Source organism: Rhipicephalus sanguineus, chromosome 7, assembly GCF_013339695.2.
Source record: "Rhipicephalus sanguineus isolate Rsan-2018 chromosome 7, BIME_Rsan_1.4, whole genome shotgun sequence".
Taxonomy (NCBI): Eukaryota; Metazoa; Arthropoda; class Arachnida; order Ixodida; family Ixodidae; genus Rhipicephalus; species Rhipicephalus sanguineus.
In genome coordinates, this window is record NC_051182.1 from 160,691,117 (window position 1) to 160,703,610 (window position 12,494).

Below are 12,494 nucleotides of genomic sequence, written 5' to 3' on the forward strand. Positions count from 1 at the left end.
TTTTTGCTCTAAATATATTTCCCATATTTGGTTGACTTTGTCCTGTGGCCGCTTCTCCTTTTTTGCTTGTCTGTGCTCCCGTGATGCCTCACGTCGCTTCTCGATCGCCTCCCGAATTTCTTTGTTCCACCAACTTTTTGGCTTTCTCTTTCCTTTCCAACAAATAGTTTTCTTCTCTTTTTCCATTTCTTTTCTGATTGTACAGCGCACCTAGCGTCATTTCGCAATGGTTTTCAAAATATCATTTTTAAAAACAGAAATCCTTTTCGTTATGCACAAAATCTCCCACAACCTGAAAAAGGTTGCAAATCGGCACCATGTGCCGGTGGTCTTTTCTGCTCCAAATAAGCTTTCAAGGCTCTGTGCCCGCATTTCTTCGAGAGGTGCCAAGGCGGCGTGCGATAAGAAGCATGCAAAGCCCTAGTCTGCGTTGTGCCGTGGGCACTGTTTATGAAATTCTCCTGAGCTGTGGGAAGGTCTATATAAGCCAGACAGGGTACAAATGACTGTTTAAGAGAGCATTCTTTATCAATTAGGAATGGAACAGGGTCTCATTTACCCTTCCACTGTGCTTCGTGTGGCTGCACACCACAGTTCGATCGCACGCGACTACTTGGAAGGAGCCGGGATGCGCTGGCGCGGGAGTTACTGGAAGCCTTTCACATAAGGAAGAAAGGTAATTCTTGCGTCAGCGTGCAGTCAGTTTTGCTGCATAATAGTGAATTCCAACTGTTGGATCTAGATGTAGTTTAGATGGTTTGCTACGAAGTGTCTGTCATTCTTTTTGTGGTTTTTTCCTTGACCTTTGCGCAGGCTTGTGTTTTTTTTTTTTTTTTTGACGTCTTTACATTACGATTAGGGGTGTGCGAATATTCGAAATTTCGAATATTTTTCGAATAGTGTTTGCTATTCGATTCGATTCGCACTGGAATTTTACTATTCGAACTTTCCAAAAACAAATACAGTCAACGTCCGATTGAAAGTGACCCCTTCAAATTTTTAATATGCTTCACCTCACTACACTATCGTATTGCGGCAAAGCTGCCTTTCAAGCTCCGTCACGGTCGAACTTTGCCAAGACACAGTCAACGTCCGATTGAAAGTGGTCCCTAGATTTTCAATATGCTTCACCTCATCACACCCCGATATTGCGGCAAAGCTGCCTTTCAAGCTCCGTTACGGTCGAACTTTGCTAAGAGACAGTTAACGTCCGATGGGAAGTGGTCCCTAGAATTTCAATATGCTTCACCTCATCACACCCGGGTATTGCGGCAAAGCTGCCTTTCAAGCTCTGCTACGGTCGCAAATGTACTAACTCAAGAAAACGCTGGTTCCAACATGGAGATGAAAGATGTGGCAGAGGTGGGGGCTCAATTATTGCTGTTTTGGACCTGAAATTTGGGCAGGAAGTCCGAAAAATCGGAAGCCGAAGCTTTTTAGCATCCAAAATTTCAGATGTTCTTATATATCGACGTCTACGAGGCAGATTTGGAACTCCGGACTTGAAGGGAGCAGACCCTTGTCCGCCACATCAGTTGGGCTTCTACAGAAGTTGAAAGAGGAGGAGAGGCTGAGGAAATGGCATCTTTGCCCATCAAGTGTGAAGTGTTGTTGGCGACACTTTGGTTGCACCAAATCATGTACATAAATAGAATTCGGCCTCTACATTGCTTCATTCTTGATAAGACAACTATGAAACACCACCCCGCCAATGCTTCATCAACCTAGCGAAAAGAAACACTTTCATGTTGCTATCTCATAAGAATATGCTTAGGAATCCTCTCTAACTTTTTTTTCCTGCAATTTCGCTTCGAAGTATTACAAAAATATTCTAAAAATATTCGAGAAATATTCGAAAAATATTCGATTCAATTCGCACTCACACTTCAATATTCGAATTCGCTTCGCACCCAGAATATTGCTATTCGCACAGCTCTAATTAGGATGCATTTGTTTGTTGCTGGTTTCCAGATATCATGATTGCGATCTTCTTTTTAAATCTCGTCTGTTCATGCCTGCACGTGCGGTGAAGGAAATGTTCTGCGCATGTCCTCCAAGAGCCTTTATGTTGTGAATGCTTCATGAAAATAAACTTAGTTGTGAGTTGGCGTTCTTTCTGTCTTTTCTTGTTTGTTCTCACTTGCAACCTTGTGCCATGTATTTCAAGTTCTTGTCTTCTCTACGCAAGTTAATCAATCGCTGGCTCACATGGGTGCTTCCACTAGTGTTGATGTACCAAGCCAGGTTCTGCCTTCTTTTCCACCTTTGTACACCCTTTCAGCTGACAGTGACGTCTCGGTCCACTGCATCCATGATCGTGACCAACTAGCTCACATTTCTGTTCAAAGATGACAATGTGCTCACGTTGGCTCTTGATGATGCTATGACTTCAACAGGTAACCCACAGTGATAAACTTGTATACGGGTACCTACAAGCGATGCTTAGAACGACAAAACAAGCAGGTACCTTTTTAACAAAGACGACTGTCATGCACTGCGAGTCCTGGCTTCTGCTGTCCTACAGCATAAACAACAAACTGGGCCACAGCTTCAAACAGAAAAGGCCAACACGCAGCCTCCTTTATTCATTTATTTTTACAGTCCCTTTATCCCACATATTTCTTCTGTCCAAACAAGCTTGAAAACAGCTCCGTCCTGAAAGCATAACGGCAATTGGCATGAAACCAGAGCAGGGATTATAGTCATGCGTAAAATAAAACTCCACATCATTCACTTTACGAAACAGTTTGCTTTTCCATATAAGTCTGGCCTATCTTTACCAGAACGATAAGTTTACGACTAGACAGTGACCAAAACTTATTTTTCTTTGGAAATTTGTTGCCAGTTGTAGACATGATTTCAGGATATATCCATCTCATAACTATTTTTTCTATTTTTTACCTACAGAGCCACTTGCTGACAATCAGTCACTATAAAATATAGACTTTCAGTAAAAGTAATCTGTCTACCAAAACATCCCCAACATGAACCATATTTACAATTTTTAAGGCCTTGTAAAAAACACACAGAGGTGCACAAATCGACAAAACTTATGGCAAGTGTAACGCCTGTACCTATGATCATTCCGTAGGAAATTTTTTGCCCTAACCTAGAGTCGGATACAACTTAAGAAGCCCGGAGATGAACGAAGCGGGGCAGCATGAAGAAACAGTCATGCACTCGGCACTGCTTTCCAAAGGCAGGCTCACCGGCCGTCCGGCCCATGACGTCAGCCTGGAGTGCACGCCCATGGGTGCATGCTTGTGCACATCCGCCTTTGAGGAGGAAATGCCGCGCACTTCTACAGTTGCATTCGACTAAGCCATGGCTTCAAGCTTTCTGAAAAACTTCCTATGCAGTTTGCCGCACTCAAAATTGTTTTGCAAAAAAAAAAAAAAAGTATTTTGAACGAAGACTACCTGCTTCAAATAGATAGTACTTAAAGGGACACTAAAGGCAAATAACAATTTATGTCAGAGTGAAAGCTCAATGTATGACAACTTCTAAAACGGTAATATTATCAACAGCAGTGCTCTACTTACCGAGAAATTAAGCTAAATGTGTCACATGATGAGCGTCACAAGTGGGACATTTTCGAAGCGATCCCGATGACGTATGAGAGTCTACCTACAAGAAATCACTAGTAATCAAACTAGCAGCAATAAAAAAAGAACCTTCCGTGCATCAAAAGACGTAATAAAATGCTGTTTGTTCGTTTCCACTTGATTCATGGAAAAAAGAACCTCTGTGGCGTTGCCATGGGGAACGGCGCATCAAAAGTCATGCACTTTTGTTGAATGTAGGAATGCTGTAGTATACAAGATTCCATTTTCGTGCGGAAGATGCTACATCGGCCAAACCGGCCGATGTTTGAACGACCGGTTAAAGAGCACGCGTGCTTGCTTAACGGATCAGTGCCCAGTCATTTAGCCCAGCACTGCAAAGCATGTGGCTGTCAGCCAATTCTTGAGCGGTGCACCGTTTTGGAAGCGTACAATCAGAAAAGAACACGAGAGATTAGTGAAGCGCACCATATCCATGCACACGGAAATGCGTGCGTCAGTGTTCCTTCAATTTATCTACATAACTGCGAACTCAATCACTTGTCAAAAACATGACAGCCTGTTCTGGCGACGCATCTATTATGATGACTTCTCACCCCTCTTTGCGCATTGCACAATTACTGTGTGTTTTTTTGTTGTTCTTCTGCGCAGTGCTTCTGTATATATTGCATATCCAAGCAATAAACCAGTGGTTGTTAGTTCAGCGCGTGTGTCTATCGTTCTTCTCCGTCCCGTGTTTAGCGCTGTTTGCTCTCTTCTTAATCATGTACCAACCAGCCCTGTTAAGCGCACTCCTGAATGAACCCTTACGCTCGAAGTGGCTTAGTGTCATGCCATTGCACCAGTGTGCTAAACAGTCAAAACAAAAATGTTGCCCTCATCTTCCTACGGGGAGAACTCGAGTAAATGCGTCGCAGAGTGGTGGTGGTATCACGTGAATGTTGCGTAATTGGGTTTCGCAGAAGCGTCGCGCTGCCCGAGTGATGGATCCGCTGCTCGACATTCACGAACGGTTGCTGCTACTCGAGCACGACGTTCAGGATCCACAGCCCGTCGTTGCCGTCTCGCAGCAGCTTCTCGTGCACGAAGTTCCGGGTCTGCAGCTCGCTTCAAACGCTTGCGTTCAGTGTCGTATGCTCGTCTCTTCGCAGCCTTGTCTTCTGCGTTGCTTGCTGTTGTTGACGCCGACGATGGTGAGGGTGGGGTAACGTTGCCTTCAACGAGTGGTGGGACGCTGATTGAAGGTACTGTTGCTTCCATCGCATCTACTCGAGTCAAGCAAAGCGTCAAGTCAGCGAAAGCCAAGTAAAGATGCCCTTGACTGAATTCCGAACGCGCGCTCTGCCGCTTATATACACACCGCCCACGTTAGATCGAGAGGAGGGAGGGATGGAGAGGAGGGAGGGAGGGAGAGGAGAGGCCTGCTGCTGGCACGAGACGAGCCGAGCATGCGCAGTGGGGGTGTGGACGGCGGCCGACACCGCAGGTGCGACTAAGAAATGCTCCGCATTTAAAAACTGTGCGTGTGTGCTCGCTGCACTTTCGTACTGAGGATTACGAGACCAACCGCAACTTGGTCAAGGCTTTCAATGTGCCCATCCGAGCAAGTCTTTGCCCCAGCGCCGTTCCATCGGTATCTCCAGAGTCCGAGAGTCAGCTCGTTGTCAAGTTCTTCGTCCACGTCCATTGCGGCGATTGCGGCAAGCTTCAGTGACTTCGATGGCCGTTGCTGCTGTGGGTCCAGCTACTTTCGCTCTGCTGCTACTAGTGTCGGCGGCCGCACGGTAATGGCGGGCAACGTTGGGCACGGCAGCAGTGATGTATGAGTCTGGTTTCGGGCGGGTGATTTGAAGTGCGCTAACGCGATGCGGACCACTAAAACGTGATTTTATTTCAAAATAAGCACTTCCTTGGCATAAAAGTAGCACTACCGAGGTTTTTAGACCGCTATTTCAAGAATCAACATCGACTTAATATTTGCCTTTAGTGTCCCTTCAACATTTTTTTAAAAGTATCACGAATGGTTGAGTGCCCCGAGTGGGACAGTTGACGTGGAATGACCCATAAGTGAAAGCCTGTATCCTTACATAGTAATCGGTGATCTGAGGCCACAGCTTATAGAAAATACGCATGACCATATCTCAATCTGATATTGTCTCGTGGTCGTGACGTCGACGAAGACAGCAGTCGGCGTTTTCAAGAGGAAACTGTTTATTTGGCCGAACTTGTGGCCGGGAAACGGAAAGTTGATTTACAGCAATACACGCGGTATGCACTGATAGCGGCGAGCAGAGCGTCGACCGTCGACCAACTGACAAGCGGTCACGCGCGTCGGCTTTTATACAGGCGCTATCGAACTTTCCAGCAATATCGCTGGTGGCGGCGTAATCTCTAGACAAAGCTGGAACATTCGCGTGCGGGGCGCAATCTTAACAAACCGATCTACTACAATCGCGACGTTTCTAGAACACTACTTCGCGGACAGCGTCGAGCGTTGATTACCGTCCCTGCCGGTCAAACCCGAATACATCAAAACAAGACAAGAAGTGGGCGTGGCATTGCCCCCCTCTGAAAAAGCATCGTCCCGATGCTTGTGAAAGAACATAGAAGAGAAAAAAAAAACAAGTGCATACACAAATAAATTACAATAACAAAGGAAAAAAATAGAGTCCCCAGGCTCGCTAACGCGCAAAAAACGGCTTAAGGCGCACGACATGGACGACTTCAGGTCGCGCACGGCGCCACTGAGAGGTCGTAATGCCGCCAGGGACAACCTCATAGTCGAGTGCGCCGAGGCGTCGAAGTACCCTGTACAGTCCGAAGTATCGTCGAAGAAGCTTCTCACTAAGTCCTCGTCGGTGTATTGGCGTCCATACACGGTCACCGGGTTGGTAGTCCATGTGGCGTCGTCGAAGGTTGTAGCGGCGGCTGTCAGTCGTCTGCTGGTTCTTGATCCGTAGGCGGGCGAGCTGTCGTGCTTCTTCGGCGCGCTGTAGGTAGGTGGTCACGTAGATGTTTTCCTCGTCGGTCAAGTTTGGTAGCATGGCGTCGAGCGTCGTTGCCGGGCTCCGTCCGTAGACCAACTTGTATGGCGTCATCTGCGTCGTTTCCTGTACGGCCGTGTTGTACGCGAAGGTCACGTACGGAAGGATGGCGTCCCACGTCTTGTGTTCGACGTCGACGTACATGGCCAGCATGTCGGCGATGCTCTTATTTAGACGCTCGGTGAGGCCATTGGTCTGTGGGTGGTACGCGGTGGTGCGGCGGTGGCTTGTGTGGCTGTATTCCAAGATCGCCTGAGTCAGGTCAGCCGTGAACGCCGTACCTCTGTCGGTGATGAGAACCTCTGGGGCGCCGTGTCGAAGGACGATGTTCTCAACGAAGAACTTGGCTACCTCGGCGGCACTGCCTTTGGGCAGGGCTTTTGTTTCGGCGTAGCGGGTGAGGTAGTCGGTAGCCACGACGATCCATTTATTTCCGCAAGTCGACGTTGGGAACGGCCCCAGGAGGTCCATCCCGATCTGCTGGAATGGTCGCCGAGGAGGCTCGATCGGCTGAAGGAAGCCTGCTGGTCTTGTGGGCGGTGTCTTCCGTCGCTGACAGTCTCGGCACGTCCTTACGTAGCGAGTGACGTCGGCGGCAAGGCGCGGCCAGTAGTACTTTTCTTGTACTCGTGCGAGCGTTCGGGAAAGTCCAAGGTGTCCAGCCGTTGGGTCGTCGTGCAGGGCATGCAAAATTTCTGGTCGCAGTCCCGAAGGTACAACGATAAGGTAGCTGGCTCGGGCCGGAGTGAAGTTCTTCCTTACGAGGACGTTGTTTTTCAAGGAAAATGATGCCAATCCTCGCCTGAATACTTTTGGGCAACGATGGTCCTGCCCTCCAGGTATTCCACTAGACCCTTCAGTTCCGGGTCGGCTCGCTGTCGTTCGGCGAAGTCTTCGGTACTTATGGCTCCCAAGAAGCTTTCATCATCCTGGTCGTCGGGCGTTGGTGGGTCGACGGGGGCACGAGACAAGCAGTCGGCGTCGGAGTGTTTCCTTCCGGACTTGTACACGACAGTAATGTCAAATTCTTGAAGTCTTAGGCTCCACCATGCGAGGCGACCTGAAGGGTCCTTCAAGTTAGCTAGCCAACACAAGGCGTGATGGTCGCTCACAACTTTGAAGGGCCTGCCGTAGAGGTAGGGGCGAAACTTTGACGTAGCCCAGATGATGGCGAGGCACTCCTTTTCTGTTGTGGAATAGTTGACCTCTGCTTTAGACAGCGACCGGCTAGCATAACTGATAACCCTTTCCAGTCCGCCCGCCCGCTGCACAAGGACGGCGCCGAGTCCTATGCTGCTTGCATCGGTGTGAATCTCCGTATCGGCGTATTCGTCGAAATGCGCAAGTATCGGAGGTGTCTGCAGGCGTCGTTTCAGTTCATGAAATGCTTCGACTTGCGCTGTTTGCCACCTGAATTCGACGTTGGTCTTCGTGAGCTGCGTTAGTGGCTCGGCGATCCATGAAAAGTCTTTGACAAAGCGTCTGTAATAGGCGCACAAGCCGAGAAATCGGCGCACGGCCTTCTTGTCGGTGGGTGGCGGGAAAGCGGCGATGGCAGCTGTTTTCTGCGGGTCTGGGAGCACTCCAGTCTTGCTGATCACGTGACCCAAAAACAAGAGCTCCTCGTACGCGAAGCGGCACTTTTCTGGCTTCAGGGTGAGCCCGGAGTTCTTGAATGCTTGAAGTACGGATTGAAGTCGCTGGAGGTGTTCGTCGAAGTTCGAGGAATACACAACGACGTCGTCCAAGTAAACAAGGCAGGTCTGCCACTTCAAGCCAGCTAATACAGTATCCATGACTCGTTGGAAAGTCGCAGGTGCCGAGCACAGACCGAAAGGCATGACCTTGAACTCGAACAGGCCGTCCGGTGTTATAAAGGCGGTCTTTTCTCGGTCTCTCTCGTTGACTTCAATTTGCCAGTAGCCGGTCTTGAGGTCCATCGACGAAAAGTAATTCGCGTTGTGGAGTCGATCCAGGGTGTCGTCTATCCGTGGGAGAGGGTACACGTCCTTCTTTGTGATTTTGTTCAGGCGACGATAATCGACGCAGAAACGTAGGGTCCCATCCTTCTTCTTCACTAACACCACGGGAGACGCCCACGGGCTGTTGGACGGCTGGATGATGTCGTCGCGTAGCATTTCATTGACTTGTTTCTTAACGGCCTCCCGTTCCCGCGTCGAAACCCGGTAGGGACTCTGACGGAGTGGTCGAGCATTTTCTTCTGTTATGATGTGGTGCTTAGCAAGGGGCGTTTGTCGGACCCGCGATGACGACGAGAAACAGTCCCTGTATTCCTGCAGAAGGCGTCGAAGCTGTTGCTGTTGGCGAGCGGGAAGACTTGGGTTTACGTCGAAGGGTGGCTCAGGGATCGTCGTCGTAGCTTCGTCAGAATCTGAAAAGGCAAACGCATCGCTGACGGCCAAGATTTCTTCGATGTATGCAATCGTCGTGCCCCTGCTCAGGTGTCTGTATTCCTGGCTGAAGTTCGTTAGCATCACGCTTCCTTTTCCTTCATGCAACCGAGCAATGCCCCTTGCGACGCAAATGTCACGGTCTAGCAGCAAACGCTGATCGCTCTCGATGACACCTTCCGGTGCCGACGGAAATAATGACGCTGGAACGCGGCGGAATGGTCACCTGCTCTTCTATCACATTCAGTGCATGTTTCCCTGGCGTCGCGCGGGGCGGGAGCGCTTTATCTGAGGTTAGTGTTATCGACTCGGACCTCAGGTCGATGACGGCGCCGTGTTCGCTTAGGAAGTCCATTCCAAGTATTGCATCCCTGGAGCAGTTTTGTAGGATTACAAAGCTCGCAGGATAAGTCCGGTCATTGATGGTGACTCTCGCCGTGCAGACACCAATCGGCGTTATCAGATGGCCTCCAGCGGTGCGGATTTCGGGGCCTTCCCAAGCGGTCTTAACTTTCCTCAACTTCGTGGCGAAGGGCCCACTGATGACGCAATAGTCGGCTCCAGTATCGACGAGAGCAGTGACGTTGTGGCCGTCGATGAGAACGTTGAGGTCGCTAGTTCGTCGTCTTGCGTTGCGGTTGGGTCTCGGCGTCGGGTCACGGCTGCGTCGGTTTGTTCCGCTGCTTCCATGTTGCGTCGTCGGGTCTTCTTCGGTCCGCAAGATCTCGCCGTCAGGGGTCTGTCTGGTTCGCGTCGTGTTCTGAAGGTTTCGTCGCGACATCGTCGTCGGCGGCGGAGGATCTTCGGTAGTTCGTCGTACAGCAACCGCACCTCGATCGGTTGCTGCCCTTAGTTTTCCTGATACGGGCTAGGCGACCGGCCCCGGTTCGGGCCAGTGTACGGCCGGCGGTGCGGTGACATGTAGCGGCCGGGCGACGGCGAGCGTGAAGGACGTCGTTCTTGCCACTGCGTTCCGGTTAGGTAGTCATCGATGTCGCGAGGCCGTTCGCCTGGCTGCGGTCGCGGCGCGTTGATGGCGAATCCTCGTAGTCCCATCTGTCGGTACTGGCAGCGGCGGTACGTGTGGCCGGCCTCCCCGCAGTGGTAGCAGAGCGGGCGGTTGTCAGGGGCGCGCCAAACGTCGGTCTTGCTCGGGGTGTAGTGCTGGCCGCCAGGCGGGCGGTAGGGCGTCGATGATTGCGGCGGTGTCTGGCGACGGAACTGCGTCGATGCGGTGTCTTGACGCGGGCGCGGCGGGGGAGCGTAGCGTCGGGCTGCAGCAGTGTAGCTCAAGGCTTGCGGCTGAGGCTGTGGCGGTTCAAGGGTGCCCAGCGATTGCTGGATTTCTTCTCGAACGACGTCTGCGACGGAGTCCACTTGAGGCTGGGGTGAGGGCAAGAGCTTGCGCGGTTCCTCTCGCACGATCGCTCAGATTGTTTCGCGCAGGTCGTCGGAGCCGAGCGCATGAACAGCGGGGCTGTCTTGGATTGATCGGCGATTATATTGGCGGGTGCGCATTTCTAGCGTCTTCTCGATGGTCGTGGCTTCTGAGACGAATTCCTGGACGGTATTCGGTGGATTCCTCATAAGTCCAGCGAAGAGCTGTTCCTTTACTCCTCGCATGAGGAAACGAACCTTCTTCTCTTCAGGCATATTGGGGTCAGAGTGGCGGAACAGCCGGGTCATTTCTTCCGCGAAGAGCGCCACGTTTTCGCTCGGCATCTGCACGCGGGTCTCGAGCAGAGCCTCAGCCCTCTCTTTGCGAACGACGCTCGTGAACGTGGCGAGGAACCTGGCGCGAAATATGTCCCACGTTGTCAGGGTTCGTTCTTGGTTCTCGAACCAGGTGCGAGCGGTGTCTTCCAAGGCGAAGTGCACGTTCCGTAGCTTGTCGTTATCAGTCCAGTTGTTGTAAAGGGCGACGCGGTCGTACCTTTCAAGCCAACTTTCCGGGTCTTCGAGCGGTGACCCACGGAAGGTAGGTGGCTCCCTCGGCTGATGTAGCAGCACAGGTGCAGGCACCATGGGTGCTGTCGCCGTCGCTGATGTGGTGGGCATGGTCGGGGTCTTCCTGGTCTTGTCGGGTAGAGGCCCGTACTCCGGTGGGAGACCTTGCTGCCTGCGGCTGGCCCGCTGGTCGGTGTCTTCTTGACGGTGTGGGCTCGGCTCACGGCTTGACGGGGTGCGTCCGGATCATGAAGGAACAGCACCTCCACCAGATGTCACGTGGTCGTGACGTCGACGAAGACAGCAGTCGGCGTTTTCAAGAGGAAACTGTTTATTTGGCCGAACTTGTGGCCGGGAAACGGAAAGTTGATTTACAGCAATACACGCGGTATGCACTGATAGCGGCGAGCAGAGCGTCGACCGTCGATCAACTGACAAGCGGTCACGCGCGTCGGCTTTTATACAGGCGCTATCGAACTCTCCAGCAATATCGCTGGTGGCGGCGTAATCTCTAGACAAAGCTGGAAGATTCGCGTGCGGGGCGCAATCTTAACAAACCGATCTACTACAATCGCGACGCTTCTAGAACACTACTTCGCGGACAGCGTCGAGCGTTGATAACCGTCCCTGCTGGTCAAACCCGAATACATCGAAACAAGACAAGAAGTGGGCGTGGCAATATCCAAGGTGAAAGGTACATGAAACAGAGATACTTCAAAGCATGCTACGCTAGCCTCACTTACACCGTATGTTAAAGGATTTCTCCCTAATGAAATGTGTACCACTATTAACCTTAGTTAGCATGAATTTGCCTGAGTATTCAATGTGAGCCTGTGAATCGGCATAAAGCCTAAACAAAAATAAAATAACGGTCAAGGCAATGCAAGGTGACCACTTTAGTGGCACTGTAGCACCATACACAAAAGCTGCCAATGGCAAACATTCAACTAATTAGATTAGGCATTTCATTTGCCATTAACAAACTACTGCATCACTATATTCCTCCCTCAATTTAGAATATATGGTCTCTCTGCAAACAGGTTGGCTGGAGCAGCTTAAGTTCCTCACCTGGCCTCTTCAGAATATGTTGATCTATCTAGAGGTGCCATGAAGTTGACGAGCTTTGGAATGACGTCATACCTGGAAGTGTGTGAATGAAAATAATATTCAGAGCAAAATAAAAGTTACACCCCAGGGCAGGGAAAAACTTATGCGTCATAAGCTCACACCAGCAGACCTCTCCAAGTGCTCTCAACACATTTGCTGCAACAACAACAGGTTATCCCCGTTTACGCAGTTGTTTTCTATGCATCACACCTGTATTGTGATGTATATGCTGTCTACAGCTGTTTGTTTTTGCTTTTTGCAGCCAAAATGATGTTGCAAACTGGTAATTTTGTCATACTCAATTACTGAGACAGCTTCTGTAGACCTCTTGTGCTATAAAGTGGCAACAGCCATCACATATGTTTATGAAACAACAGGCAGCCTCCAAAGGTCTTGCTTTTAGTCAGCGTTATCACCATATT

The 12,494-nt window shown here is 50.4% G+C and overlaps 2 protein-coding genes across 3 annotated transcripts in view; both read right to left on the minus strand.

Moving 5' to 3' along the window:
• The window catches only part of LOC119399222 (caskin-1), a 512,467-nt gene that overhangs the window by 65,704 nt on the left and 434,269 nt on the right, over positions 1-12,494 (minus strand). The window lies entirely within an intron of this gene.
• Positions 2,582-12,494, minus strand: part of LOC119400422 (protein AATF) — a 99,695-nt gene continuing 89,782 nt past the window's right edge. For both annotated transcript variants that reach the window (XM_037667447.2, XM_037667446.2), the window contains exons 12-13: positions 12,034-12,105; positions 2,582-2,655 (exon numbers count right to left, since the gene is read on the minus strand). In XM_037667447.2, the coding sequence (XP_037523375.1) occupies positions 2,607-2,655; positions 12,034-12,105 (121 nt within the window). In that variant the 3' untranslated portion in view covers positions 2,582-2,606. The remainder of the gene's footprint in view (positions 2,656-12,033; positions 12,106-12,494) is intronic.